This window comes from Schistocerca americana, chromosome 4 (genome assembly GCF_021461395.2).
Source record: "Schistocerca americana isolate TAMUIC-IGC-003095 chromosome 4, iqSchAmer2.1, whole genome shotgun sequence".
Lineage (NCBI taxonomy): Eukaryota > Metazoa > Arthropoda > Insecta > Orthoptera > Acrididae > Schistocerca > Schistocerca americana.
In genome coordinates this window covers 449,076,077-449,103,477 of record NC_060122.1, presented here as the reverse complement: position 1 = coordinate 449,103,477, position 27,401 = coordinate 449,076,077, and the positions used below count along the sequence as shown (strand labels likewise).

General features: G+C 38.4%; 1 protein-coding gene across 3 annotated transcripts in view; it reads left to right on the top strand.

The window, feature by feature from the left end:
* LOC124612357 (ubiquitin carboxyl-terminal hydrolase 47) overlaps positions 1–27,401 on the top strand; it is a 161,277-nt gene that overhangs the window by 39,506 nt on the left and 94,370 nt on the right. For all 3 annotated transcript variants that reach the window (XM_047140510.1, XM_047140512.1, XM_047140511.1), the window contains 4 exons: positions 7,902–8,095; positions 11,835–12,030; positions 25,343–25,555; positions 25,636–25,803. In XM_047140510.1, the coding sequence (XP_046996466.1) occupies positions 7,902–8,095; positions 11,835–12,030; positions 25,343–25,555; positions 25,636–25,803 (771 nt within the window). The remainder of the gene's footprint in view (positions 1–7,901; positions 8,096–11,834; positions 12,031–25,342; positions 25,556–25,635; positions 25,804–27,401) is intronic.

Genomic DNA, 27,401 nt, shown 5'->3' with positions numbered 1-27,401 from the left:
AAGGTGCTGTGGAAAGCTGTTGAGGAATTTCTTTGAGGAATTTCTTTGCGGTATTATGATGATCTGCATACAGAATGTCGCACTTACAAACTGTTCCAATCCTTCATGTGTGAACCATTGTTAACTGTGTCATAAAGTTCTAGTGTAGCTAGAAGCACTCGGAGTTGCTTCCATGATTAAAAAATATTTTGGTGAAAATGCTTTTGTGGACAATGAGAGGTTGTTATTATGGGTAATGAAAACTATACTGATCAGCCAGAACATTATGACTGCCGACCTGTTGGTATAAACCCATCCAGGCAGTAGCAGCATCATCTGGCGAGAAATGACTGCTAGTCGGACACTCGCATGGTGCGTGTAGTATTAGTTAGCATGCTGTCCATCTGTAGAATGGTGAAGACTTGTGATCTATCTGAATCAGACTTGAGGGCAGATTGTGATGGCCCAGAGGCTTGGCACAAGCATTTTGGAAACTACACAACTTGTCGGATGTTTGAGGAGTGCTATCGTGAGTCTTAAATACATGGCGAAGCCAAAGTGAAACCATATCCAGATGCCAGGGGTTGGATGGCCACCCCTCATGACAGATGTTGGACGTCGTAGGCTGGGCATACGGGTAAAACAGGACATGCGGCGAAACTAACATCAGTATTTAATGCTGGGCAGAGAACAATGCTCCTAACGACGGGCCTCCGCAGCTGTCGTCCCATGCATGTGCCATTGTTAACTATGTTGTTGGCAACTATGACTGAAATGGGCATGTGACTATCGGCACTGGACGTTAGCCCAGTGGCGGAGCATTGCATGGTTTGATGAATCCAGATACCTTTTTCATTGTGGCGGTGAGAGGGTGTGAATCCTTAGTCTTCCAGGGGAACAGCTCCGTGACACCTGTACTGTGGGCTGGGGACAAGCTGGTGGTAATTCCATTATGCTCTGGGGAACATTCACTTATGTATCAATGGGTCCAGTGGAGCTTGTGCAAGGTACCATGACTTCCAGGACTATCATACACCATTTGCAGACGAATCTGTTTTCCAATGGCAGTGATGTTTTTAAACAATATAATGCGCCATGTCACAAGGCCAGGGGTGTGATGGTGTGATTCTAGGAACATGGTGGCGACTTCCAATTGTGGAGTGAGCCAGCCAAGGTACAGGTCCTCTGTGCCCAATTCAACAATTCAGAAACAATTCATGAACACATAGTGTAGTACTTTGTGCACTGGGGGCTGGGAAGCCATCACATTGATATCACAGGTTCCTCCTAGTCTACAGGGGAAGGTATTCTGGTGTCTATTGAAGATGGTTTGTTAGGAGACTGCGATACTTGTGCATGTTCAGTGTTCCGTTAATGAAAATGGTCCTATGGCTGGTTCACTAATCCTACAGCACACTTTTACACTTGATGGACACTGATGTTCCACCTGACGAAACCAATGGGGATTGTCAACAGACCAGTAGTGCATGTTTCGGTGGTTTACTTAGGCATGATTGGTAAATGTGACTTCATCACTACAAAAGATACTTGATACATGTGGCGCACCCTGTCTTAATGCCCATGTACAGAAGTTAACATGATTCTCATAGTTGTTTTCATGCAGCACTTGATGGAGAGAGATGTGACATGCACAGAACCTATGTCGATGGAGAACGCGTAGGGCACTTGCCTGACACATTCCCCTTTCTCATGCAACTGTGTGGGAACTAATATGCGGCTCAACTGCAACAGCAGCAAGAACGATAATTTCCTCCTCTTCTGTCATCACTTGTTTCCCTCTGTTAAGTTGTCTAGGTGTTACGCTACCACTTTCGCGTAACTGGTTGAAGAGGTTGATAAATAACTACTCAGATGGTTGACGTGTATTGATATGTCTTGCTGCATTCACTGTAAAAGAATGAACTGCATTCTTCCTACACTCTCCGTACACCACAAGCATGTCAGATTTTCCTGCATTTGTAAATCCCACCACTGTTTGGACTGTCACACACTGACTGACTAGCAAGTTGCAGTGCACTGTAAGCAAACATAACAACACCGTACGTAGCAACTATGCTGATTGAATGGCAAAAACAAGTGTCATGGAAACTTCGCACAATACGATATCTCGTAAATGACTCGCACTAGACGCTTGCAACCAACGCCACTGACATTCTAATTTGCCCTACTTTTAGTTCATTAATGGTCGTAGGCATTGTTCCATTTAAAAAAGTGCATGTGGGCACAAAAAGTACACTTTCTAAGTATTATTACAATCTGTTCATCGGCTAACAATGTGAGCCCCTTTCACCAATCCAGTCTGTGAAAACCGCAATTCACTAGCACTTCCCATTTCCACAATATTTGCAGTGCAAGTTTTGGATGGTTCGCCCTGATAAGATGTATTTGTCATGGACAGTGAAATTCCTTGGCTGTTTTAGTCCACCCGTGCCTTCACATTTTTCATGGTCTGACCTAACACTGCTGTGCACAAATTTAAATTGTGTTTCTCACCATATGTACAGAAATCATTTCCAATTTGTTGAAGATAACTGTTATCAGACACTTGTCACCCCTATTGATCAACATGTGTACAATACGGGCTCCTGAGGCAATCCAGTGTTGGAATTCCTCAGTCTGTAGTTTGTGTATTATTCTTGGATCACTGTCAGTGAGATAGGGTAAGTTGTTTGGGAATTCCTCTGTAATTAATTTAACAATGGTCATAGATAAATTATCACAAGCATCCATGATATCTGTGTATTTTTGCCTTTCATTAATTATTACTGCTGAAAAGTCATTGGATTGTAGATGTTTGGTGAAGTAAAGTTCCACCTGTGTGCATAACATGCCCAAAACAACTGACTACTCTAGATTGAGAGGGAAGTTCGACTGATTTAATTTTGTTGAGTTTCTTGGATAAACACTGTCCTCATCGCCTTTAGTACTTTTATCCAGTGGCTCCATACTTAAAGAATGTTAAACTGTCTTTTGTTCCCTGATAAAGACAGATATTGTAACATACTGTAATTTATGTTGTCTGATCTCGACACTGTTTCCTTTCAAGAAGGCCTCCTCTACCGATAACAAGCACAGGTTGCATTAACTCGTGAGTGTAATTTTCCTGTAAAGTTATACGGACGCTAACGTGCCACTTCTGACACCAAATGTAAAGTTAGGGGAAGTTTACGAGGGACTTCTGCAGCTGATGTTTATGTATAGCTTGGCAGGGAAGGGGGAAGAAGGCTGTTAAATATGCCTCGTGGCGACAGTGTGCAGGAGGTCAAGCGGTCAGGATTTGATAGTGGGCATCCAGTGCTGCCGTTAAATGACAAAACAGGAAATTAAGCACAATGAACAGGATATTTTTTAATAAATGGAGTACAAAGGGCGCGCCTAGGGTTGGAAGTTAGCAGGTTTAGGCCAGTCTAGGAGGTCGAATAATTAATTAAAATGGGCAAAGGAAGGGGAAGTGGTTCATGTTAACTTGCAGTGGTGGCCGGTCGCGAAAGGCAGAGCCGGAGGCTCTGCCTTCCAAAAAGATGTCTGTTCCGTTCGAGGTCTGGATTACAAGAGAGAGAAGCAAGAGCATTCTGCTCCGCAGGACGCTCCGGCATCCACACACGTGATCAGTATCCCGCACTTGCTATTGGCTAAAATCAATGGCGTGAATTCACTAGCAGTTTCAGCAGAGGGTTCAGGGCATCTCCTGTCAGCAGCTTTAACTGGACAGAACCGCCTCGGTTTTGAAAGGCAAGCGACTTGTGTCACGTAGGCATGGTGTGAATTACTCTGGGAGAAAAATTGTAAAGATTCCACTGGGCCTTTGAAATAAATTTCTTAAACCAATTTCCTAAAATATTCCTTGACTGGCTGCCATCCTGTACATTCCTGACTCTGCACTAGCTTCTCTGGTACCAGTTGTGTAATTAGTTTATATAAGTTCGTCAGAGTAACTTTTTGGAGAACAATAGTTTGTTCACTTCTTTATTGTGGAACTCTGATTTTTCACTACATTTCATCACTGCATGCTTTCTTAATTTTGAGCAGAAATTCTCCAAGCTTTTGTTTTCCTTCCTTTCTCAATATTTATTTTGATTTTGTAATCAGATGTTTATAGTGATGATCAATTTTCCATGTAGTGTGTGCATTATAACTCCTGTGGGTTTCTTTTTGCTTTGTAATTTCTTCCTGAGATTTCTTATCCCACCACACACAGGATTGTTGATTTCCTATGTGTCACTTTCTGTTATGCTGCTACTTTCTCCATGGCAATTTCGATGATTTTGGCAGTCTCATCGAGTGTTGTGGATCATTGTGTGCCAAGATCTATTTTCGGCTACACAACAGCTGGGAAACCTACAATGTACCATTCTTAGAATCAGTTAATATTTAGATTTCTGTAGCATAGGCAAATGGTCAGCCCCTATTGAATTGTTTAACACTACCCACAGCAGCTTTTAAGCCAGGCTGATAGCTATGATTGTTTATTTTTGAATGCAATTGGCTTGATTGACTGATATATGTTCTACAATTCAGTAGCAAAAAGTTCCTTCATCTATTAATCACATAATTCTATCTCCCAGTTTGTTGGTCTGAGAGGAGCCCCAGGTCATGTGATGGGCATCAAAATTACTTGCAACGAATTTTGATGTTCACACTCTTTGAATTATTTTTCATAGCATTTCTTGGATATCTTGTTCCTATTAGCTCTGTAGATGAATTCAGTAGAGAAGTCAGCATTAGGTCTACATTACCTGTTTGTGACTGATCCAATTTTACCCTCTAGGTGTTCCAGTTGGTCTCCTCCTTTGCTTTACTGGCAGCTGTGCATTTGCAATGGCTGCAGGGTGCTCAGACAAAAAGTTCTAAACTAGGGTGCTGTGCTCTCTGTATTGCTCTGTATAAAAGCCAGAAGCATGCTATAGTGACTTCTTTAGTGGTTTTTCGAGAAAGTCCATTCCTTGGCAACTGTAGATGTGGTGATGTTAATCCAGTTGGACATGTTAATCCAGTTGGACACAAGTTTCTCTGGTTCCGTGAAGTGTTGTTTCAATAGTGCAGTAATTGCACATTTGTGTGCTGTAACTTTGGTGAAGCTTGTGTCTCCTGACTGAAATGTAATGACTGCTTCTGAACAAATGCAATGTCCATTAACATTACATTTTTTATAAACTGTGGCTCTGCAAATATAACATTGTTTGCATTTTGCTGTGTGTACAGTAGCAGCATTAGGTTGAAGGAAAAATATTGATGAACCTGTACAGGCATTTTTTCACCACTTGTTTTAAGGTTAAACTGCCTATTGTGGTTTCTCAGCCATGAAAAACTCAAGCACTATTGAAAGTGTGCTGGTTTGTGTAGCTCAAAGGGAAAATCGCAGAATAAAACTTTTAAGTTGGGTGTCAAATATAGTGAAATACATCCAAAGTCCAGAACATGACGTGCTACAAAGTCAAACCAGAAAGCTCAGTTTTAGATGAAGAATATGTTTTAACTTGGATAAAATAAGAGCCTAAATATAGGGGTTGGACAGAAATATGGGAACACCATGAGAGATTAATTCATGAACATAAATGCAGATCCTAGCCAATCGTACAGGTTCCGCTGTTGTTTTTGATAATAGAAGGCACCTGTTGAAATGTATTCAGTGTCTGCCATGGTCAGAACAGTGTTCAGTGTAGTCATGAGTGCATTGTCGGAACTAAGTAATTTTGAACATGAGCAAATTGTTGGTGCTTGTATGATGAGTGCTTCCATAACCAAGGTAGCTTGAAGTAATCAGTGTTTCAAGAGTCACAGTATCAAAAATTTATGCCATTTTCAGGGAAAATGCTTAGTTTTAATGTGGACAAAAGTGTGTGTTGAGTGATAGTGACAGATATAGTCAGTGAAGAGTATTATGATGAAAAATGAGATGATGACAGCTGAAAAGTCATTTCAGAACCAAATGTCACATTCGTGGACTCTGTCAGCACCAGAACAGTGTGAAGGGATCTCCAGAAGCATGGAATTCTGTGGTAAGCTGGAATTCCAAAACCACTCATCAGTGGTTGCAAATGCCCATAACATGAAAACGTGGTGCCAAAGCCATGAATCCTAGAAAATGAGCAACGTAGGAATGTCATTAGGTTGGATAAGTCTTGGTTCAATTTACATCTCAAGAGCGATACATGGCGGCGTTCAATGATGATGTGGACAGCCATATGTTGGTATTCCGTGGGCATCATGGCCACTCTGCAAGGTTGCGTTACTGCCAAGGATTGTGATAATTTTGGCTGATTAGGTCCATTCCACAGTAAAATGTTTGTTCCTCAGTGGTGAGATTTGTCAAAGAGCTCCTGTCCACATAGCTGGCGTTGTCAAGGGCTGGTTTTGTGAGCATGAGGACGAATTGTCACATCTCCCCTGCCACCACAGTCACCAGACCTCAGTATTATAGAGCTTTTGTGGTTTACTTTGAAGAGAAGGGTGTGTGATTGCTACCCACCTCCATCATGGTTACCTGAACTTGACACTGTTTTGCAGGAACAAGTGTGTAAGATTCCCTCGAAAACCATACTGTAGCTGCATTTATCCATTTTGAGATGCTTGGAAGCTGCTCTGAATCTCAATGGTTTTCCTACATCTTAATGGGCACGGTAATGTGTTCATGGTGTTTCCATATTTTTGTCCACCTCCTATACCTTGATAAGTGGGACTGCAATCACAGATGACCCTCACCCTATAACATAAAGTGAAGAAAGTAACATTGAACAATTAGCCAAGTTAATAACAAGAAACTTCAAGTAAACAAAAGTGGGTGGGAGGACACACAGGTCGCAAGATGTTCAGCAATTTGTTTAAGAACATTTAAGACAATTCCTGTCAACAGATTTGCTCCCACCAATAAAACATGGCTATCACTGTGAGAGTGGAATGTGAGATCTTTAATTTACAACAGAACAATACTTTAAGTAGTAGTAAAAATTAATTTCAGATACTTATTTCATATTTCCAGGCTATCTACTTATTAGAGTGGGTAGAGAAGAATGTGTTGTTAGGGATTTAGGGAGAAAGATTGAATTGGGCTCACCAGTTAATGAATTGCTGTTTGCTGTTCAAGGTATTTGCTCACAAGATAAGTACTTTGTGGTAGTGTATTTATGGCTGTGTCCATTTAAACCAGTGTTTTTTTCTCAGAAAATTGTGACTGAGATGTCCTTGTAGCCTACTTTTAAATTTATTGAGCTGGCAGCACTGTGGCAGGTGGCCTGGATATTTTTATTTACAATGAAATTACCACATATTGTACTGGGATGATTGTGTATAAGCATCCATTAGACACAGAGATCAAGTTGCCATCAATGTATAGAGGACACAGGCCAATTGCAGTGCCACTTCTTTGCATGTAATAGATTTTGTGCAGCAGTTTAGTGGCACCAACAGTTTGTGTAAATTGTGTTTTTTCCCTAGTTGTTGATGTACTGAATTGTGTGTAGGTAATGTAGATTGGAAATGGTGGCAGTACATGGCTGCATTAAGCCTACGTATTGCGCAAAAATGACTTTATTCAAGACAAATCTGAAGGTAATGATTTACTCATATGTGATAGGAATTCATGACCTATACTACTTCCTCAACTTGTCAACTTGACCCTAAAATTAAAAGTAAGTGCTACCCCTCTCTCTCTCTCTCTCTCTCTCTCTCTCTCTCTCTCTCTCTGTCTGTCTGTCTTTTCCCCCCTCCCACCTCCTTTCCCTCCCCTCTCCCCAACCTTTTTTCCACCTCTTGGCCTCTCTCCCTCTCCCTCTTCCCTCCACCTCTTGGCCTTCTCCTTTGTGGGTTTGTAATAGAGTGGGAGGAAATTTTATGTTGTATTTTTTCAATGAATCAATGTTACTTCTTTTAAATTTTACACCTTATAACAACTTTCATTCTAGGAAGAAGCACTGCGAGCTTTTGTCCAACATGAAACCTTGGATGGCAACAACCAGTACTTCTGTGAAAAATGCGATAAAAAATGTGATGCTCATAAAGGATTAAAGTTTTCAAAATTTCCATACTTACTTACACTGCATTTAAAACGCTTTGATTTTGACTACACTACCTTGCACAGAATAAAACTGAATGACAAGTAAGTAAGATGGCATGCACAGAACTTTGTAATTGTGTTTTAAAATGTTTGTATCCCCATTCATTCATATCTGTGAATACAAGAATTTTGTATTTTGTTTTTTAATTTGTCTATTTCATCTTTTTTTCTGTGAAGGTGTGATGACATGTTAATACTGTATAGCTTGTTTATAAATTGTGCAGTCAAAGTGATGTTTTGGGAGACCTAACTTACCCTGTCATGTTCTATTTGTTATCTACATGCTGGATAAAATCTCAGGTTTACAGTCATATTTGGGAGTGAAACTGGATGTATTTGCTTCTGTAATGAATCTTGTGGAGAGCATTGTACATTTGCTGTCCAAATGGCAAGATTGTGAACTGTGGGTGAAGGGTGATGACCACTGTGCCAACCACCTGGGATGTGATTTTTAGGTGATTTCCGAGATCTAACTAGGTGAATTCTGGTCTGCTACCCACCATAGCTCCACGATTTGCAAACGCTTCCAAAATGCTCTCGCACTTTCACTTTAGATAATATATGTAGACAATTTGTGTTCACAAATTCTGTCCCAGTAGGGGGAAAGAGCTGATAACAGGAAGGGCATCCGGCCATTCTCTGGCACCAACATTGTAAAATCCAGATCATCATGCAGACCCTGTGTAGATAAGGGATAAGACAGAGAAAAAGAAAAAAAGTAGTTGTTCAAGGTCATTACATCACGATTTGAAGAAAAGTAGATGAATTTGAGGGACTGCATGGCTCAAAGCCCCAGGACAAGCCTCATCAAACATCAGAGATTAACTTGAGGTATTCCCTGTGCTTCAGGAAGAAAGGAATAATTCCCCTTTGAACATATCTAAAGTTTAACTGAAAGTCTTCATTGAAAATTGAGTCCCACAGTAATTGAAAAGGGACTCCTAATGATATTTGTTATATAGCAGCATGTCTGTAATGAACTACAGTGTAGTTTTTGCTGCATGGTCCATTTGCAAGTGAATCGTAACATACTTGTGAAATTGTACTGTTTCTTCAGCTCACTTTACCCTTTCCACTTTATTACATAAATTTAGAATTTTCTTCAAATAAAGCCTATAAAACGTTTTTTAATGAATTCTAGCTCATCTCTTCACAGTTTCACTTGTGTGAAACGCAGCTCATCCCTGAACACCTGTATTTGCTTGAAAAATCTTGTTTGAAAGCATTTAGTCTTACACTAAAAATGTAACATAAATGTGTAGTAAAATATGCATTAGTGGAATTCAGAAATACTTATGTGTTAGAGCAGATACGATGCCATAAACAAGCAGACGCTTAATGTCTTTGCCCTGACTGTCTCTTCTGTTTTTCTCCTGTGTTCTGGCCCAGTAAGTTATATCAGTTATGCAAAGTAATTCTGTCCTGCTGTTTAAGACTATTTTCTAATATTTATATTTCGCAAATGATGCCAACTATCCAGCGTGTACCAAGCGAGGTGGCGCAATGATTAGCACACTGGACTCGCATTCGGAAGGATGACGGTTCAATCCCGCGTCTGGCCATCCTGATTTAGGTTTTCCATGATTTCCCTAAATCGCTCCAGGCAAAAGCCGGGATGGTTCCTTTGAAAGGGCATGGGAGACTTTCTTCCCCGTCCTTCCCTAATGACCGATGACCTCGCTGTTTGGTCTGTTCCCCCAAACAACCCGACCCTATCCAGCGTGTAATGGTCTCTCTTATGGAGCTGCTAATACCAGAGAAACTCATGTGTGCCACACTGTACCGTATTTTCCACGTTTACAATGCTATGTATGATGTTTCACAATGAGGTGTCAGTGTTTATCACATGTAGCATTTCTGTGGCATGATAGTGATTAATATTTAATAAGCCCTTTACCAGTTCCACTACTGTGGACTCATTTTACAGATTTAAGCTCAGAGTTGTAATAAAACAGCATTTTTCTCACTCTTTTTATTAATATTCTGCCATCTGACTTTTTACTACAGGCCAGGCAAAAAAAAAAAAAAAAAAAAAAAAAAAAAAAAAAAAAAAAAAAAAAAACTGGCCTGGAAAGTGTGCCCATCATAGAAAATGCTGGAGTCAGTGATTGGAGATATAGTAAATTGCTGTCAAGTATGTGCATGCACATTTCTCATATGCTCTGTCCTGTGTACTTCGTTGTATCATTAAGTTTCAATGGGAGAAGCAGATATATTTAGTGACCAGTTGAATGCAACACAAAAGGGTGCTAAGGGATAAAACAGCGCATGTTCACGAAGCACAATTTGTGAAAAATGTGCAGAACTGATTTTGCAAGAGTTTAGGGATGGAAGTGTTTTGAAAACACCTCCATCAAAGTCTGTAATGTAAAACTTAGTGGCAAAATGAAGTGAAATGGGCTCTGCAGTGAATGAAAACTCCGAATATTCGAAAAGAGGTTGAACCCTAGAAAACATTTGCTTGAGTAAAGGAAAGCCTGAAAACCTGGAAAAAAGTCTGATGAAATCTCAATGGCAGTTATCTGTGCAAGTGGGCATTAAGACATTGTTGTGTCAAAAAGTTATCAAAACAAGGACCTAAATTTGTCTCCTTACAATTTTATTGTTGTGCACAACTTAGTGTCAAGGCAAACATTCGTGTGTTGAGGTATGGCCAAGGTTTCAAAGTGAAAAGGACTCAGGACAGTTGGACCCTCAGTTCTTAATTTTTTCAGATAAATCCTGGTTCAGTCTACCAGGGTATGTCAACTCACAGAATGTGAACCATTAGGAATCAGAAAATCTCCACCAGTACTTTGAAGAGCCATTGCTAAATCTCAAGATTGGTATTTGGTGCGTAGTGTCTAGAGTCTGCATTGTAACAAGATTCTTTCATCAACCTGTTAAAGCTAACTGACATGTCCAGAAACTGTGTAATCCATTTGTAGAGTGGCCCACAGAAGATGAAATTATGTAGCAGTCTTAGATATAATGCCAAGGAAAAGTGTATATACCAAGTTATACTTTAAAAACCAAACAATTTAGTAAGACAGGGCAACAGCATGCACTGCCTTGACAAACTTTTCACAAGTGTGTGAGGTGTTTGGTGAGGACAGGACAGAGAGTGCAGTCTCATGGCCATCTCAATTGTCTGATCTCTCTCCCTGTGATTTTTACCTTTGGGGGCAAACTGAAGGGGCGGTTGTACTCCATCCTCACATGCTGGAAGAGCCACAGCAGAACTTGAATATGCTATTGCTGCTATCCCTCAGGCAGAGCTGCCATGCGTGTCTCACAGTATGACAAATCAAGCATGGTGCTGCTTCGAAGTCAATGGTGGCAGTTTCCAGCATGTGTTGTCTGATGCTCATTAACAAGAGCCAGTCCTGTGTCAGTCTCAACAAACATGTTGTCCAGACGAATTTTTTCCACTTGTCCTTCATGTGTCATTTGTAAGTAATTTAACTGGTAAAACTTTTTTGTAGGGGTTGTCTTCTTTTTGCCGCATGTCACGATTGTTCCCAAAGATACTGTTATGTTGGTGCACTATTGTGCTTTGTTGTTCTGACTTTATAGGTGCTGTTGCAGCAATACTCTGAAATGTGTGTGGATTTCACAGTGGTTCCTAATGAAAATGATGTTGAGGTTAAAGGGTGGAGCTGTACTCTTAATTTATATGTGTGGCAGTATGAACATTGCAAGAATATTTTCTTGAACTATGCTTTCCTTATTTATCCATAACTTCTAGAAGTATGTGTCGCTTATTGTATGTAGAAAATATCATGAATCATTTTTTTTATAGAGTTACTTTCCCTGAAGTATTAAACCTCAACAGCTTTATAATATCGGATGAAATTAAAGAAGAAAATGAAGGAATAACAGATGACTTGGTAGTAAAATGTGATGATAGCAGTACAACAGACAGTGGCTCTGCTCTGGATGATGAAAGTTGCCAAGGGACAGAAGCAGGTCTAAGTTCCCATGACAATGAATTCCAGGTAAGATCTTAGTAAAATTTGGTTATCTATCTAATTTAGACTCTTATTGATGAAAGTATTTTACTTGGTTTCATGATACCATTAGATTGAACTGAAATTGAAAGAAACTTTACTAAGAATTTCATGTGGAGAGATAAACAAGTTGCAAAGAATTAGTTGAAGTCATAGACTTGAAGCAGATGGCTTGGATTTGAAGTTACAGCTGTTTCTAATATTATGTTAATTATTTGATCTTGGAAGAATTTCACAGAAGAAAATCTTACAGTAAATCACGAAAGCTATTAATTTACACACCAATAAAGGATGGCCACCAGTTTCTTCTTGCCACAATTATTAGCATATCCACACCATTAGATTCCCTGGTTTGTAAATCTTTTAAATGTGTGTTGAGGAGACATGATTTTCATTGTTTCTTTCAAGTAATGTAATTTAAATTTACGAGAAGTGTAGTGATACATTTAACTGATTTGTTTATATATTCTGGACAAAGTTTTTATGTCTGGTTCAAATGTGCATAATTGTGAAATGTACTCACAAAGCAGCAGCAGAACACACATAAAAGACAGTTGTGATTGGCATGCTTTTGGAGCCAGTGGCTCCTTCAGGCAGAAGGAAGAAGGGCGAAGGAAAAGGACTGGAGAGGTCAAGGAAAAGGAGTAGATTTTGGGAAAGTCACCCAGAACTGCAGGTCAGGGGAGTCCCAGTAAGTCTCCCCTGATCCGGGGTTCTTTGTGACTTTCCCAGAATCTACCCCTTTTCCTAGACCTCTGCAGCCCTTTTACTTCACTCTTCTTCCTTCCCGTTCAACCCTTCTGCCTGAAGAAGGAGCCACTAGCTCCGAAAGCTTGCCAGTAACAATAGTATTTTGTTTGTGCATTCTGCCACTGCTTGGTGAGTAGAGTTTTTATCTATCCAATTAAATAATTTTATCAATAATTGATTGTTTTCTTTGTCACAATTGTGAAATGTGATTTATTCATCTCGTAGCATACAATATCCAGATAATTTGATTCAATGTGTAGGAGACATGTCAAGATTTTCAATAAGAAACATTATTTAAAGAAAAATATAAAAGTTTATTTTACATGCATATCTGCAATACTGCTGCACAAATACATATTAAGTTTCCAATTTACTAAGATAAAATATATAATAACTTTTGTTCAAACTATGAAAGTATTCTCAATGAATTCAATAGAATAACACTTTTCCACCAGAAGAGAAGAGTAATCTTGTCAGTGAACCAAGTTCCATTTTAAATGTATTACAGCTCTTTATTTTATTGTAAATTTCAAAACCCATATACTCTGGTGTTTGGACATAGTGTCAGGAGTTTAAAATTCTTTCTGTAGTTGTGGTCAAAATGGAATGAGTTTACTGTGTGCTGATTTTTAGGGTTCTGTGCCACAGTCTGTAAAAATGAAACCTTTGTAGGATTACTTTGTTGTCCATCCGCCTGCCTGCCTGACTGTTAAGAACTCTCAGTAATGGGTAGACATACCAAGTTCAGATTTGTGTCGCATATTTAGGTGTATGGTCCCTTGGTGCTGTAAAATTTTTAAGCTTCTAAGTCAATGCTGTCAAAAGTTGCAGCCATTTATGTCACATATTTTGATACTTCCAAAATCCCTTATCAAAACCTATTGGGTATTTCCCATTGATCTAGAATTGTGAAATTCAACAGGAAGCAATGTTTAATGGTACAAATGAAGTAAAAAAAAATCTTTAACTTTTTGAATTGTAATCATATCAAAAAATATATATTGTTTTGTCATTTGAACATACACTGCATTCGTCATCTATCAGGAGCGTAATAGGCAAGCATTACTGTGTGCAAACATAAAATGTGAGCTGTAGTCATGTTTTAATAAGTAAATAAAAATGTTCCATTAAATCTATCTCTCTCTCTCTCTCTCTCTCTCTCTCTCTCTCTCTCTCTCTCTCTCTGCGTATATAAATAGAACTCCCCTGCTCACTTCTTTTTGTATTTCTGGGGTTTTCTGAAGAACTGCTGTAGAGATTTTGATACGCTCTTGGAATTCTCATGACCCACACACACACACACACACACACACACACACACACACACACACACACTTTTTAAGTCTGTATGGAACTCTCAGTGCACAATTCCTACTCGCACTTTGCCAATTTTTATAAAAGAACTAGGTTAGCACCCACTGCTTCACTCATGTAGACTGTATTGTCTGCCCAGATACCTTTTGTTTTTTCTTTAATCAAATTTTTATGTTCAAAAATTGCAACACCTTTTAAACTTTTACGCTAAATAAGGTCATAGAAGCATGATCTTTGCTGAATACACTTCTGACCAAAAAGCAGTTATAGTAGCTGGAGTTAACGGTTTTTGTTAATCATGCATTTTGCATTGTTGTGGTAGTATTTGCATGGAAACTGCAGCCCCACAAATATTTCTTTATATTGAACCGAGAAGTGAATACTGATTTCATAGATTTACCTATAAAACTATTTTAATATAATGAAATATTTTTTAATATAATGAAATATTTTTTTAGAATTTCCATCCTCCAGTGCTTGAATTTGCAAAAAATGCTGGAGCACACAATTTTTTAAATTTCTGACAGAAAAATCAAATACAAATTTTCATAGGTCTAGCTTCAAAATTGCCTTAATAGCGACATATTTTCAAAAAGCCTTTCATCCCCTATATTGCCCCCTGAGGAGTGTAAAGTCAAACAATCACTTCTTAAAAAATGTTTACAGTACAAGATCCACACCCTCTTCAAATTTCAAGTTTCCATCCTTAGTGGTTTTAGCTGGGCGAGAGTGAGGTGAGTCAGTCAGTCAGTCAGTTGGGAAATTGTCTTTATGTATATATAGAAGTAACACCACCTCATAAATGTAAAGGGAGGGAATAGCTAGTATTTTTGAATTTTTTAACAATGGGAAACAGGATACCCGTTGTTTTGACAACACACACATTCCTAATGATTTTATTTTGCAATACCAGTAGTCTCATGACATTTATTGGATTTCCCCAGAAGAGTTTGGCATAACGAATAACTGACTCAAACTAGCAGTGATAGACTGTCTTTCTGATGTTCAAGTTTTTGGTACCTGCCGAAATATACGTTGCAAGTGCTAAGCTGTTTAGTTTATTTTCTAAGCTGCCAGTATGTACATGTTTAGCTTCTGTGATAACTTGATCCTTGCAGTTTACCACATGTCACTCCGTTCTAATGATATACCTTCAAATTGCATTATTTTTGTTTTAGCTACATCTAGTTTCAGTCCAGTTTGATGAGACCAAGCTTCAAGTTTTCGTAGAGTAGTTTTGACACTTCTGGAATTATTTCAGGTACCTCATTTTCAATTAGAAATGATGTTCATTCAGTTTTATTTGCTGATGATACGTCAGTTGTAAGCAGAGGTCGTTTTATGCAGAAAGGAACAAATAATGACCCCAATATTAAATATAGTGGGACTCACTGGGAAATTGTTGTGCAGTTTGAGGAGTAAGTTCTTGAATTAAAAGTTACACTTACTCTGTGTGTCCTGTCTGTCACTTAAGAGCTGACCCATTGTAAAGCAATGTCTCTGATTCCATATGTCAATGATTTGTGGAAAATTAAGGAGTGGCTCAGTGAATCAAATACTTTTGTCAGATCATCAGATATTCCTGTATGAATAAACTTGTCACTTACAATGCTTTTTCCCCCCATTGGAATCCAAACTGAGTTTTAAAAATTAGGTCATTTACACTAAGAATTTTTTGAATTTGTTTTGCTGAAGTCTTTTCAAACACTCTAGAAAAGACAGGAAGAAGGGAGATTGGGTGGTAGTTTTCCATATCTTCTGTTGATCCCTTTTTGAATACTGCTTTTGTTTCAATGTGTTTGGAAAACATCCCTGCTCAAAAAATCGGGTGACAAATACTGACAGTGGTTATGAAATATTATTAGACACACTCTTGATTATGGAAGATGATGTGTCATCCCACCCAGATGGGATTTTTGTTTTTTAAAAACAAATTCATTTTCCACATGCCTTTGGGTGATTTTTAAACTTTCGAACGATGTGTTCTGATTATTTTCCAAGCTTATGAAATTTGTCACGTCTTGATAGGCTACCAAATCTACAACTGATCTTACTACATTTAAAGAGAATTCATTGAAAGAACTTGACATCTTAACAGGATTTATTATAATGTAATTTTGAAATTTAATTTTGAAGATCTCTTGACTTTTGACTTCACTCCTAATTCTGATTCAACAACTGAACACATTATTTTAGTTTTATTTCTCTGTTATAGGATAAATGTATTATTTGCCATTCTTTTTTAGCTACCACTACAAATTTCCTGGATACAGCTTCATAGAGTTTGACATACGTAAGAAAATCGAGATTTCTATTTCACTGTAATTTGTTGTGTAGTTCACTCTTTCTGCAACCAGAAATTTTTATTCCTGGTGTAATTGATTTAATTTTACTGCTTATTTTCTTTTGGCAAGATCTAGGAGGAAAAGAGTCATTAAATATGTCTTAACACAATTTAAGGATTTGTCTAGTTTATGGTGCTTGAACTGCAGTGGTCTGCTGGCTAAGTTAAAATACTTAGTTTATCGCAGAATAAACCCATATTTCTTTTGCTGAAATTCCTGTTTATTATACTTCTGTAGACTTTAATTTATCTGCCTTTTGGAGCTCAAGACAGAGTTTAATGATCTGAAATACCTCATTCTAAGCGGTACTGGTACTTACTTGAATTTTCAAATTGGTAGTTTGTAATACCGTATTTACTCTAATCTAAGCCACACTCGAATCTAAGCTGCACCTGAAAAATGAGACTCGAAATGAAGGGGAAAAAGAAATTCCTGAATCTAAGCCGCACCTGAAATTTGAGACTCGAAATTCAAGGGGAGAAAAAAGTTTTAGGCCGCACCTCCAAATCGAAACAAAGTTGGTCCATTGTAATATGAGGCACAATTTTGTCGAATGAAAGACGATACAGCTACAGTAGTCTGGTTGGAGTCGTAAGCTTAGCAGTTAAACTTTACCAGGTAGCCATTGCTATGCGTCAGACGCTCCGTCTGTATTTATACGGGTACCATTCCTTTTTCACGTGCTTCGTCTGGTTTGAATCGATTGCTTATTTTGCTTTGATCTGATAAGTGCCGTTTTCTTTGTTATAGGTGTTTACGTCACTCTAAGCTGAAAGTGCATTACTGTACTGCGTCGTGCATTGTTTGTCGCATTCTGATAGTGCATGTTTACGGCCTGTCGCCACTCGTGGCATGGCTTGCTTTTGTGCGCGCTACCGCCGTTTACAATAATAATAAAAAAACAAAAAGGAGAGGAATCATCTCATTAGCGAAACAATGGCAAGAGACTGCTATTTGTTGTTACTTACACTGCTGCTTTCTTTGATAATGATCAACAAGAACCAAATAATAGAGAGCGTATGATACAACATGTTCTGAATGAGAGTTAGGCGAAAATTTTTCTCCGTTTGAAAATCTTTGCGGCTGGCTTCTTTAGTACATCAAATTCTGCACGGAAATTAGTCATCTTAGATTTAAAAATCTAGTCAGTTGCCGTGCTTCATTTCTGACTGTATCACTATTAGGCATAAGAATAATACGAATATAAACATGACACGATACGTATATTCTTCCGCGTTTGCTGTTGTCTCACTCTAGTTTCGTAGTTCATTAGGCAGACAGGATTTAAATGAGATAGCAGCAAACACGAAAGAATACATGGCAAAATGTTTATATTCGTATTATTCTTATGGTGAAGAGAATACTGCATGTGATTCACATTTCATCAGGTTCCTATTGGCAACAGTCTTGCCAGTCGGATTTTTGTAGCACATTGAAATTCTGCTACATTCGAAGATGAACAATACGGAATTTGTATTTACTTCGTTGGATAATGTATGAAAATGCAGTGGTCGAAGCTCGGGGCGGAGAAAAAAAAAGCTGGACTTCCACTTTTTTTTTTTTACTGACGCAGAGGTTTTGGCGCCAGTATTTATCTCTGTGCCTACAAAGCATGCCTGTGTAGCGCTACATATATTCGACGGCAGAAGTTAGTTGTGGCAGCACCTACCAACATTTTTCAGAACTTCCGCTTGCTTTGCACTCAATTCTAAGCCGCAGGCGGTTTTTTGGATTACAAAAAGCGGAAAAAAAGTACGGCTTAGATTCAAGTAAATACGGTAATGTTACCAGTACAAGTCACTGGTCTTCTGTGTCCTCTAATATCCAAAGGAAAGTTTTAATTTAAAAGCAGATTTCTGATTAGGTTGTGAAAATTTGTTGATTCAATGGCTTCAGCTTAACACATGTATGTTGAAGTCTGCTACAGTCACATCTTTTCTCTTACTGATGTTTTTCTAAAAGACAATGGAATTTAGCTAAGTTACAGCGCATCCAGGAATTCTGTAAATTGCTAGAACCATCTTTTTATCTACTTGATCCTCTGCTGCCTTCACAATTTCATCCCACTGTTTCCATTTCCCTGTTCTTGTCAATTGTTCCCTATTGCTCCCTCTGAAACTCTCTACAGCCTCTGGTTCTTTCGGTTGATCCATGTCCCATCTTCTTAAATTCCTACCTTTTTGAAGCTTCTTCAGTTTTAGTCTACAGTTCATAACTAATAAATTGTGGTCAGAGTCCACATCTGCCCATAGAAATGTCATACAATTTAAAACATGGTTCCGAAATCTCTCTTAGCGTTACACAATCAGTCCGATATCTTCCAGTGTCTCCTCCATGTATACTGCTTTCTTTCATGCTTTTTAAGCCAAGTGTTAGCTATGATAGAATTTTACACAGAGTATAATTTAATCAGGGAACTTTCTCTTTCATTCCTTTGCCCCTGTCTGTATTCACATACTTCGTTTCCTTCTCTTCTTTTTCCTACTATTGATTTCCAGTTCCCTGTGACTATTAACTTTTCTTCTCCTGTAACTACCTGAATAATTTCTTTCGTCTCATCATACATTTCTTCAATCCCTTCATTTGTGGAGCTAGTTGGCATGTAAACTTGTACTACTGTGGTGGGTCTGGGCTTTGTGTCTATCTTGGCTACAGTAATGCATTCACTATGCTGTCTAGAGTAGCTTATCCATGTTCCTATTTTTTTTTTTATTCATTATTAAACCTACTCCTGCATTCCCCTAGTTGATTTTGTGTTTATAACCCTGTATTTTCTTGACTGGGATGCCAGCAGCCTTGCCGCAGTGGCAACATCGGTTCCTGTCAGATCACCAAAGTTAAGCATTGTCGGGCTGGGCTAGCAGATGGGTAACCATCCAATTTGCCGAGTGCTGTTGGCTAGTGGGGTGCACTCAGCCCTTGTGAGGCAAACTGAGGAGCTACTTGATTTAGGAGTAGTGCGTCCAGTCTCAGACACTGACATACGACCGGGAGAGTGGTGTGCTTGACCACATGCCCCTCCATACCCGCATCTGGTGATGCCTGAGGACTGAGGATGACATGGCAGCTGGTCAGTACCGCTGGATCCGCCAGGGCCTGTGAACGGATTTAACGTTTTTACAGTTTACATTCTCCTGACTGGGACGCCTGTTCTTCCTGCCACCAAACTTCATCAATTCCAACTACATCTACAAATGTAAAAATTTCCCTTTTTCACTTTTCTAACCTACATGCCTGAGTAAGGGATGTGATGTTCCGTGCTCCGATCCATAGAATGCAAGTTTTGTTTCTCCTGATAACAATATCCTCCTGAGGAGTCTCCATCTGGAGATCGAATTGGGGACTATTTTACCTCCAGAATGTTTTACCCAAGAGGATGTCATCGTCATTTAACCATACAGTAGAGCTGTGTTCCCTCAGGAAAAATTATGGCTTTAGTTTCCCTTTGTTTCCAGCCGTTTGTAGTATCAGCACAGCAAGGCTGTTTTGGTTGATGTTACAAGGCCAGATTGGTCGATCATCCAGACTGTTGCCCCTGCAACTACTGAAAAGGTTGCTTGATGTTACAAGGCCAGATTGGTCGATCATCCAGACTGTTGCCCCTGCAACTACTGAAAAGGTTGCTGTCCCTCGTCAGGAACCATAGGTCTGTCTGGCCTCTCAACAGATACCCTTACGGTACAGCTATCTGTATCACTGAGGCACGCAAGCCTTCCCACCAACTGCAAGGTCCATAATTCATGGGGGGAATTAATGCTTATCAGAATTGAAATATTCAGAATTCAAGCAGTTCTGTTTGAGTGTGTCCTGCCATACTTTTGAAGAGCCTATGATAGAATGTCGTATATAGATAATATTAACACATTCATCACTGGTCTCTTCACACAAACTTGTTAAAATCATGAGATTGTTAAAATCATGAGATTGTTAAAGTCATGAGATTGTTAAAGTCATGAGATTGTTAAAGTCATGAGATTGTTAAAGTCATGAGATTGTTAAAGTCATGAGATTGTTAAAGTCATGAGATTGTTAAAGTCATGAGATTGTTAAAGTCATGAGATTTTTAAAGTCATGAGATTTTTAAAGTCATGAGATTTTTAAAGTCATGAGATTTTTAAAGTCATGAGATTTTTAAAGTCATGAGATTTTTAAAGTCATGAGATTTTTAAAGTCATGAGATTTTTAAAGTCATGAGATTTTTAAAGTCATGAGATTTTTAAAGTCATGAGATTTTTAAAGTCATGAGATTTTTAAAGTCATGAGATTTTTAAAGTCATGAGATTTTTAAAGTCATGAGATTTTTAAAGTCATGAGATTTTTAAAGTCATGAGATTTTTAAAGTCATGAGATTTTTAAAGTCATGAGATTTTTAAAGTCATGAGATTTTTAAAGTCATGAGATTTTTAAAGTCATGAGATTTTTAAAGTCATGAGATTTTTAAAGTCATGAGATTTTTAAAGTCATGAGATTTTTAAAGTCATGAGATTTTTAAAGTCATGAGATTTTTAAAGTCATGAGATTTTTAAAGTCATGAGATTTTTAAAGTCATGAGATTTTTAAAGTCATGAGATTTTTAAAGTCATGAGATTTTTAAAGTCATGAGATTTTTAAAGTCATGAGATTTTTAAAGTCATGAGATTGTTAAAGTCATGAGAAAGAAAGTCTCGCATGCTCGCTCTTTTGAGTGGTACAATTATGTTTCTGTCCACATTCACAAAAAAAGAGTACAGGAATGTTTAAAGATAGGGACATTTAACTGATAACATTTTATATAGTTCAGATATAATTAACTTTTGTATGGTAATTGTGGGAGGCACTGTAGGATACAAAGACCAATGGACAATGTGACACAAAAGCAGTCATGACAAATCTTGAGCAGAAAGAGAGAGAGAGAGAGAGAGAGAGAGAGAGAGAGAGAGAGAATGTGTGTGTGTGTGTGTGTGTGTGTGTGTGTGTGTGTGCGTGTTTGCTAACAGTCACTGACTTTTGTGGTGCTGTAAAGCTGCATATATGCAAAATAATGTTCAAAAATCAGTAACTTTTGTTTAACTTTACTAAAGACCTTTCATTCTGTAAAACTTTTTTTTTCCTGCCAAATTGTCTTTGTTTTTTGCCAGAATGTTACCAGCAAACCGTTTCATTTAACTTCTGATGCATTGATTCATGTAGCCATCTAACAAATGAGTAAAATAGTCAAACTCTGCAGTAGAGTCTGAAAACTGTGAGGCTACAGAAACTTCTTCCTGCAACACTAGCATTTGTAGCTAATCGTCTCATGGCAGCCCTTTGCTGCATGTCTGATTTAGCAGTCCAGCCTTCAGACAGCCGGTAGATATCACCAGTATGGGAGACGGGTGCCATTGGGAATGACACAGTGAGTGCATACATATGGCATGTGGGCACTGTGCTAAAGGTGTTAAACGAAGAGAGAGACTATTGGTTGTCATAATGTACAAGGCCTTTCTAAAAAGTATCTGACCTTTGGCCAGAAAAAATATTTCGAATACCTGATGGGGTTGGGACCCTAATCCCCTTCAAAGTAGGCCCCTTGTGCTTGCACACACTTAGCCCACTGATCCTTCCACTGCTGGAACCACCTCTGGAAGTCTGCTTTTGGAAAGGTGTTCAGCTCCGTTGTCGTGTTCCTCATTATCTCTTCTCTACTCTCAAAACTGGATCCTTTAAGTGGTGTCTTCAATTTTGGAAACAACCAGAAGTCACAAAGAGCCATGTCTAGAGAGTAGGGAGGTTGGCGAACAAGAAATTTTGGATTAAGTGGAATGACTGTGAGGGGCCGTTGTTGTGATGCGGTTGCCACTTTTTTTGCCGTCCACATGTCTGGTGTTCTGCGCCGAACTGCATCACAGAGTCACCGGAGGACATCTTGATAGTACACTCCTTTGTCACTGTTTGTCCTTCTGGATGCACAACTCCACGGACATCAAAGAAGACAGTCAGCATCACCTTGATTTTGCTTTGCACTTGCCGCACTTCATTCGGCCTTGGAACCTTGGGTTGCTTCCATTGCGACGACTGTCATTTTGTTTCTGGGTTGTACCTGTACACCCATGACTCATTTCCAGTTATCATGGTGTTCTGAAACCCAGGATCAGTGTAGGTGGTGTCCAGAAGGTCCTGTGCAATGTCAAAACAGAGATCTTTTTTTTCTGGCAACACTCTGTCACAAATTTTGCAGCCATTCTGTGCATGTTCAAATCATCACGCAAAATTGCATGTGCAGAATCTTTACTCAGTCCAACCTCGTGGGCAATCTCCGGCACGGTCAAACAATGATCTGCCATCACCAAATTGTGCACCCTCTCAACAGCAACTGCCCATCCACTCATTACTTGCGCCCACTAAGGTGACGATTCCCGTAAGAGTTCAGGCAACCTGTGCACATTTGCACAGACGAAGGTCAATGGCCGGGTAGCCTTTCAACTATATATGAAGGTAGTAACTGTTCCCAAAAGAACATATATCTATTAGGAACATTACGTATGTAGATTGTGGACAGTTGGGAATGTGGTTCTCATGGGAAGCGTGCAAGGGATAAGTCCCTGCAGTCGCGCTATTAATCTGTGTCCTCGGTGGGTCAGATGGATAGTGTCTGCCATGTAAGCAGGAGATCCCGGGTTCGAGTCCTGGTCGTGGCACACATTTTCAGCTGTCCCCATCGAGGTATATCAACACCACCTGTCGGCAGCCGAGGGTTTCAATTAATTATCATAAAATGAATTAGTGTCCTAATTAAAATCTTCATAGACTAGATGGTCAGAAGAGTTTTGAATGTATGTTTTTCACACTGTTTCTTTTGCTAATGTGAAAGTCAGTTTCTGTGTTTTGTAGGAAAATTTTTGTTGATAACCATGCCATCATCATTCATAATATTTTATGGTACTGTTGAAGTCCAACTGTGCCCTTACCAACTGATTTGAAGGCTCCTTAGTCTCATTAAAATCCATCCATTAATCCACTTTCCTTCCAGTAATGGCTATGTTTTGCAGACAAGACCTACCACTACACAATATATTTTTCTTTTCTCAGTTCACTCATATTTGTTTTTTTAACTATACAGTATGGATGGTCTACACTTCACAACATAGATCAGTAAACTATACATCCTACAAAATTAACATAGAAGTCTGAGTGAATGAAGCAGACCTTCACTTTTTAATTACCAGCCATCTACAAAAAGTTACATGATTAATAATACCGAACAAAAGACATTTCAATTGACGTAGAAGTTTGCAAGTTCAACGCTGGACCCTGACTGACTGCAGCTTTGTATGTGACACCTATTTATAGATGTGCATATTACAGATATTACAAAACAGTAAAAATACACAGCTGTTACATTTTGGATGTTAATATAAAATATAGAAAAACTGGAAGGTACAATAGGCAATGAAGCAAAGCTGCTTAACTAAAGGCTTTATAATTAGAAAATGACAAAATCACAGGTACTATTTGGTGATAAGTTCTAATGTACACGGGATTCCCAAAGTTTGCCAAGAATTTTTGAGATAGTGAAATTTTCTAATTGGTTAAATTAATAAACTAATGGGTTATTTCCATAAAGGTATCCATTTTTGGAAACAGAAGAATTGGGGCTACAAAGTTATAAATTGGATTTAAGAAATAACTACATGTCATGATTGGAACATATATCTATTAGGAACATAAGAATGTTGAATATAAATAACTTTTGAAATATTAAGATTAAGGAAGGAAAAAGTAAAATGCTCCCTTTGAAAGGGGAGAATGGGGACTTCTCAAATAAGCTGTGTCAATATAGAAATGAACAGTTTTTAGTGGTGTGGAATTTCAGTGAGCTCATAGTTTACAGCTGTATAAATTATAAATATTTCTGTAAATAAAATGTTCGTTATGAACTGTTTATATCATTTTCATCAGGTGACTGTAAATTAAATTGTGAATCAACAAAATTTAGTGAAATTCTGCATGAATAAGAATTTTGTAATTTCATGTACACCCTGTTCCTTTGTTCAGTGGCAAATAAAAACAGCTGACATCAGCAATCCTCCTTTGTGTATTACTCTTATTTAGGTTTATCTCCCCCCCCCCCTCCCCCACCCCTGATTAGTAATGAAAAGAGGTCATAAAAAAATCAGAGTTGTATAAGAACGAGTAGGATAATCCCACCTTACACAGTTACACAATGTGTTTCAGAGCTGCAGCTCCATTCTCAAGGGGTGCAGTGACATTTCCTAGGCATTACATCTTCTTCAATTTATAACCTAGCAGTAAATGAGTGATGTAAGTCTTAGTGTTATGCATTGAAACATCTCGGATGAGATAAATGAAACAAAGTATAATTCTTTTGGAAACAAGCTTTTCATCTTCTGCATTGATAACAAAAATTTATGTTTCTGCTTACTCGCAAATGTGACATCCTATAGCTGATTAATGATAATGTCAGTGGAATATTTTTTGTGAACACTTTACTGCTCAGCAGTAGATATTATAATCTCATTTGCTTAACATCAGATGTCTGTTTTGTTAATTTACACTGTATCGATTTCTACAATTTTAAAATTGTGCAGATATGTTCTGCTTTCTGCTCCACCAGCACTCCCTTTCTTTTCTTATGAAAATTTGGGCATTTACAGCAAACTGTTGCACCTCTCAGCAAAGAGGTTTTTTGCAATCGCTTAATATGCTTGCAGTAAGTGGTATTGCGCAAAAATTTTTGAACTGGAGTGTGGCTGTGTTTTGTCACTTTTCCAAGCTAGTTCCTGATTGTACTAAGGTTTAAGTGTTTTTGTGTGGTAATGTTACCCAGACTGTTCGTTCTGGTAGCACATAATAAAAGTAAACCGATGTTTATAGTAAATCAGTAGTAACATAATTTTTCTTTTCTTTTTCAGGAAGATGATGAAGGAATAGATATGGGCAGCTGTGCAAATCACCATGAAAATGAGAAAAATCGGAGACACGCTCATGAGAAAGGGCCTTATGTGTATGAATTGTTTTCTATTATGATACACTCAGGAAGTGCATCGGGAGGCCATTACTATGCTTACATCAAAGACTTTAAGAAAAATGAATGGTTCTGTTTCAATGATCAGATTGTGACTAGGGTATGTGAAGTCTGTCTAATTTAGTGTTTTAGAAATAGGGTGCTCCTCTTATTCTTATGGCGGTTTTATTCTGTTTCCAGATAACTCAGGATGACATCACTAAAACATATGGTGGTGGACCATCAAGGGGATACTATTCAGGTGCATACAGTTCAAGCACAAATGCATATATGCTCATGTACCGTCAGATTGACAAACAAAGGAATTCTGAGGCAATGACAGTTGAACAATTTCCACCCCACATACAGGTATTAGTGTGATGAAACTTCGTAGTAAACCAAAATTGAAAGTTATTTCATAGTACATAGATATATTTGTGATTTTATTCTGTTCAGTTACATATAACATTATGGGCATCCACAATTGAGGGTGTACACTGTTTTAGTTATCAGCTCTTGTGACCTAATTGCTGTGAGAGGCAGCTTGCAGTAAACAAATCTGGGTTATATTTCAAGCTTGGTGTAAGTGTTCAGTTTCCACAGTAGATGAAGGGCAATGTAATAGTTGCATTACAGATATTTAAAGGTGTTTAAACAGGATGCGAGAGGAAGGGGGCAGGGACTTAAATTTGGTCTAAAAATATACCTCTAAATTTGCCATATTTGACTTTGCACATCTTCTTAGGGTAACACTTAACACTTACACACCTGTACCAACAATAAAACCTACATCCAGGTGGGATTCCTCCAGGTTACATTCTCCTTCTTGAGAGGGAGGGGGGAATACATAGTAGAGAACATGTTTTCTTTTGGAACAATGCAGTTAAAGTTAGTAACTTAACTCTGTTTCATTAATAATTTATTATGACGAAGGGGATAGTTTATTCTCAGTTGGGCTGTTCATAGGCAATAAAAAATGCTAGACAGGAGTACCTTTTAATAATTCCTGTGCCTCACATGTGGTACAAAATGCATTAGATTCACCCACAAGTGCTATGATGTGTGTGAATTTGGTGAATTTAGCTTTCTGTTTAAGGTGTCAGTTAATTTGTCTGTCCTCCAGTACTGTACACTCTTTGTAGGCATCAGGTGCCACCTTTGGGTATGACAGAAAAGGGCATGTTGCAGAGTGAAGATATTGGCTTCACCATCTGGAGCCGGGGATGTGAAGAGGAAAAGGAACCTCAAAATGCCAAACTAGAAACGAATGTTGAAATAAAACTGAATTCCACCTCAGAGACATCAGTTTAATTTTAGGTGTATTATGTTTGCATGCGATTCATTAGCTCCTTTGGTTCCCTGTTCTTAGAAATAATGTTGGTGCCATCAGCAACACCTAGTTAACTGAACCAGGAGGTCTGATAAGGCATCAGCAAAAACAAAAACCACTTAGATGACCTAACCAGTGTGTTAAAATATATTTATCATTACAAAGAAAGAAATTGCAGCTTTGAAATAGAACAGTTCTCTTACATCCAGAAGCATAGTGAAGGCAGGGACAGCAGTTGGTATGGGTATTGTGGGTAATTGTATCCATAAAAGAATTTGAGTGGGTAATATATTAAACAGAGAGGCAATATATGAAACACAGAGTATCTTAATGTCACAGATGTGCCAACTGCAGCTACAGTGATGTATTTATGTCTTAGTGAGAGTTCTTCCTTACTTTAGGGTGCTACTAACCTTACATACCTGGTGTAGCTGCTGCCACAAATTTGGAAACACTGCAGTGTCAAATGGGGTTGCAGCGTACTGAAGCGATGAGATTGTTGCTAATCATTGTGAGAGATACAGCAGCTGTTCTGATCTGGACAGCAGTTCCACCACTGTTGTCCCAGTGTACGAACACATGCATTTATGAAAATAAATTGTAGAGGTAACTAATATAAAAAAAAGGAACAAGGAGA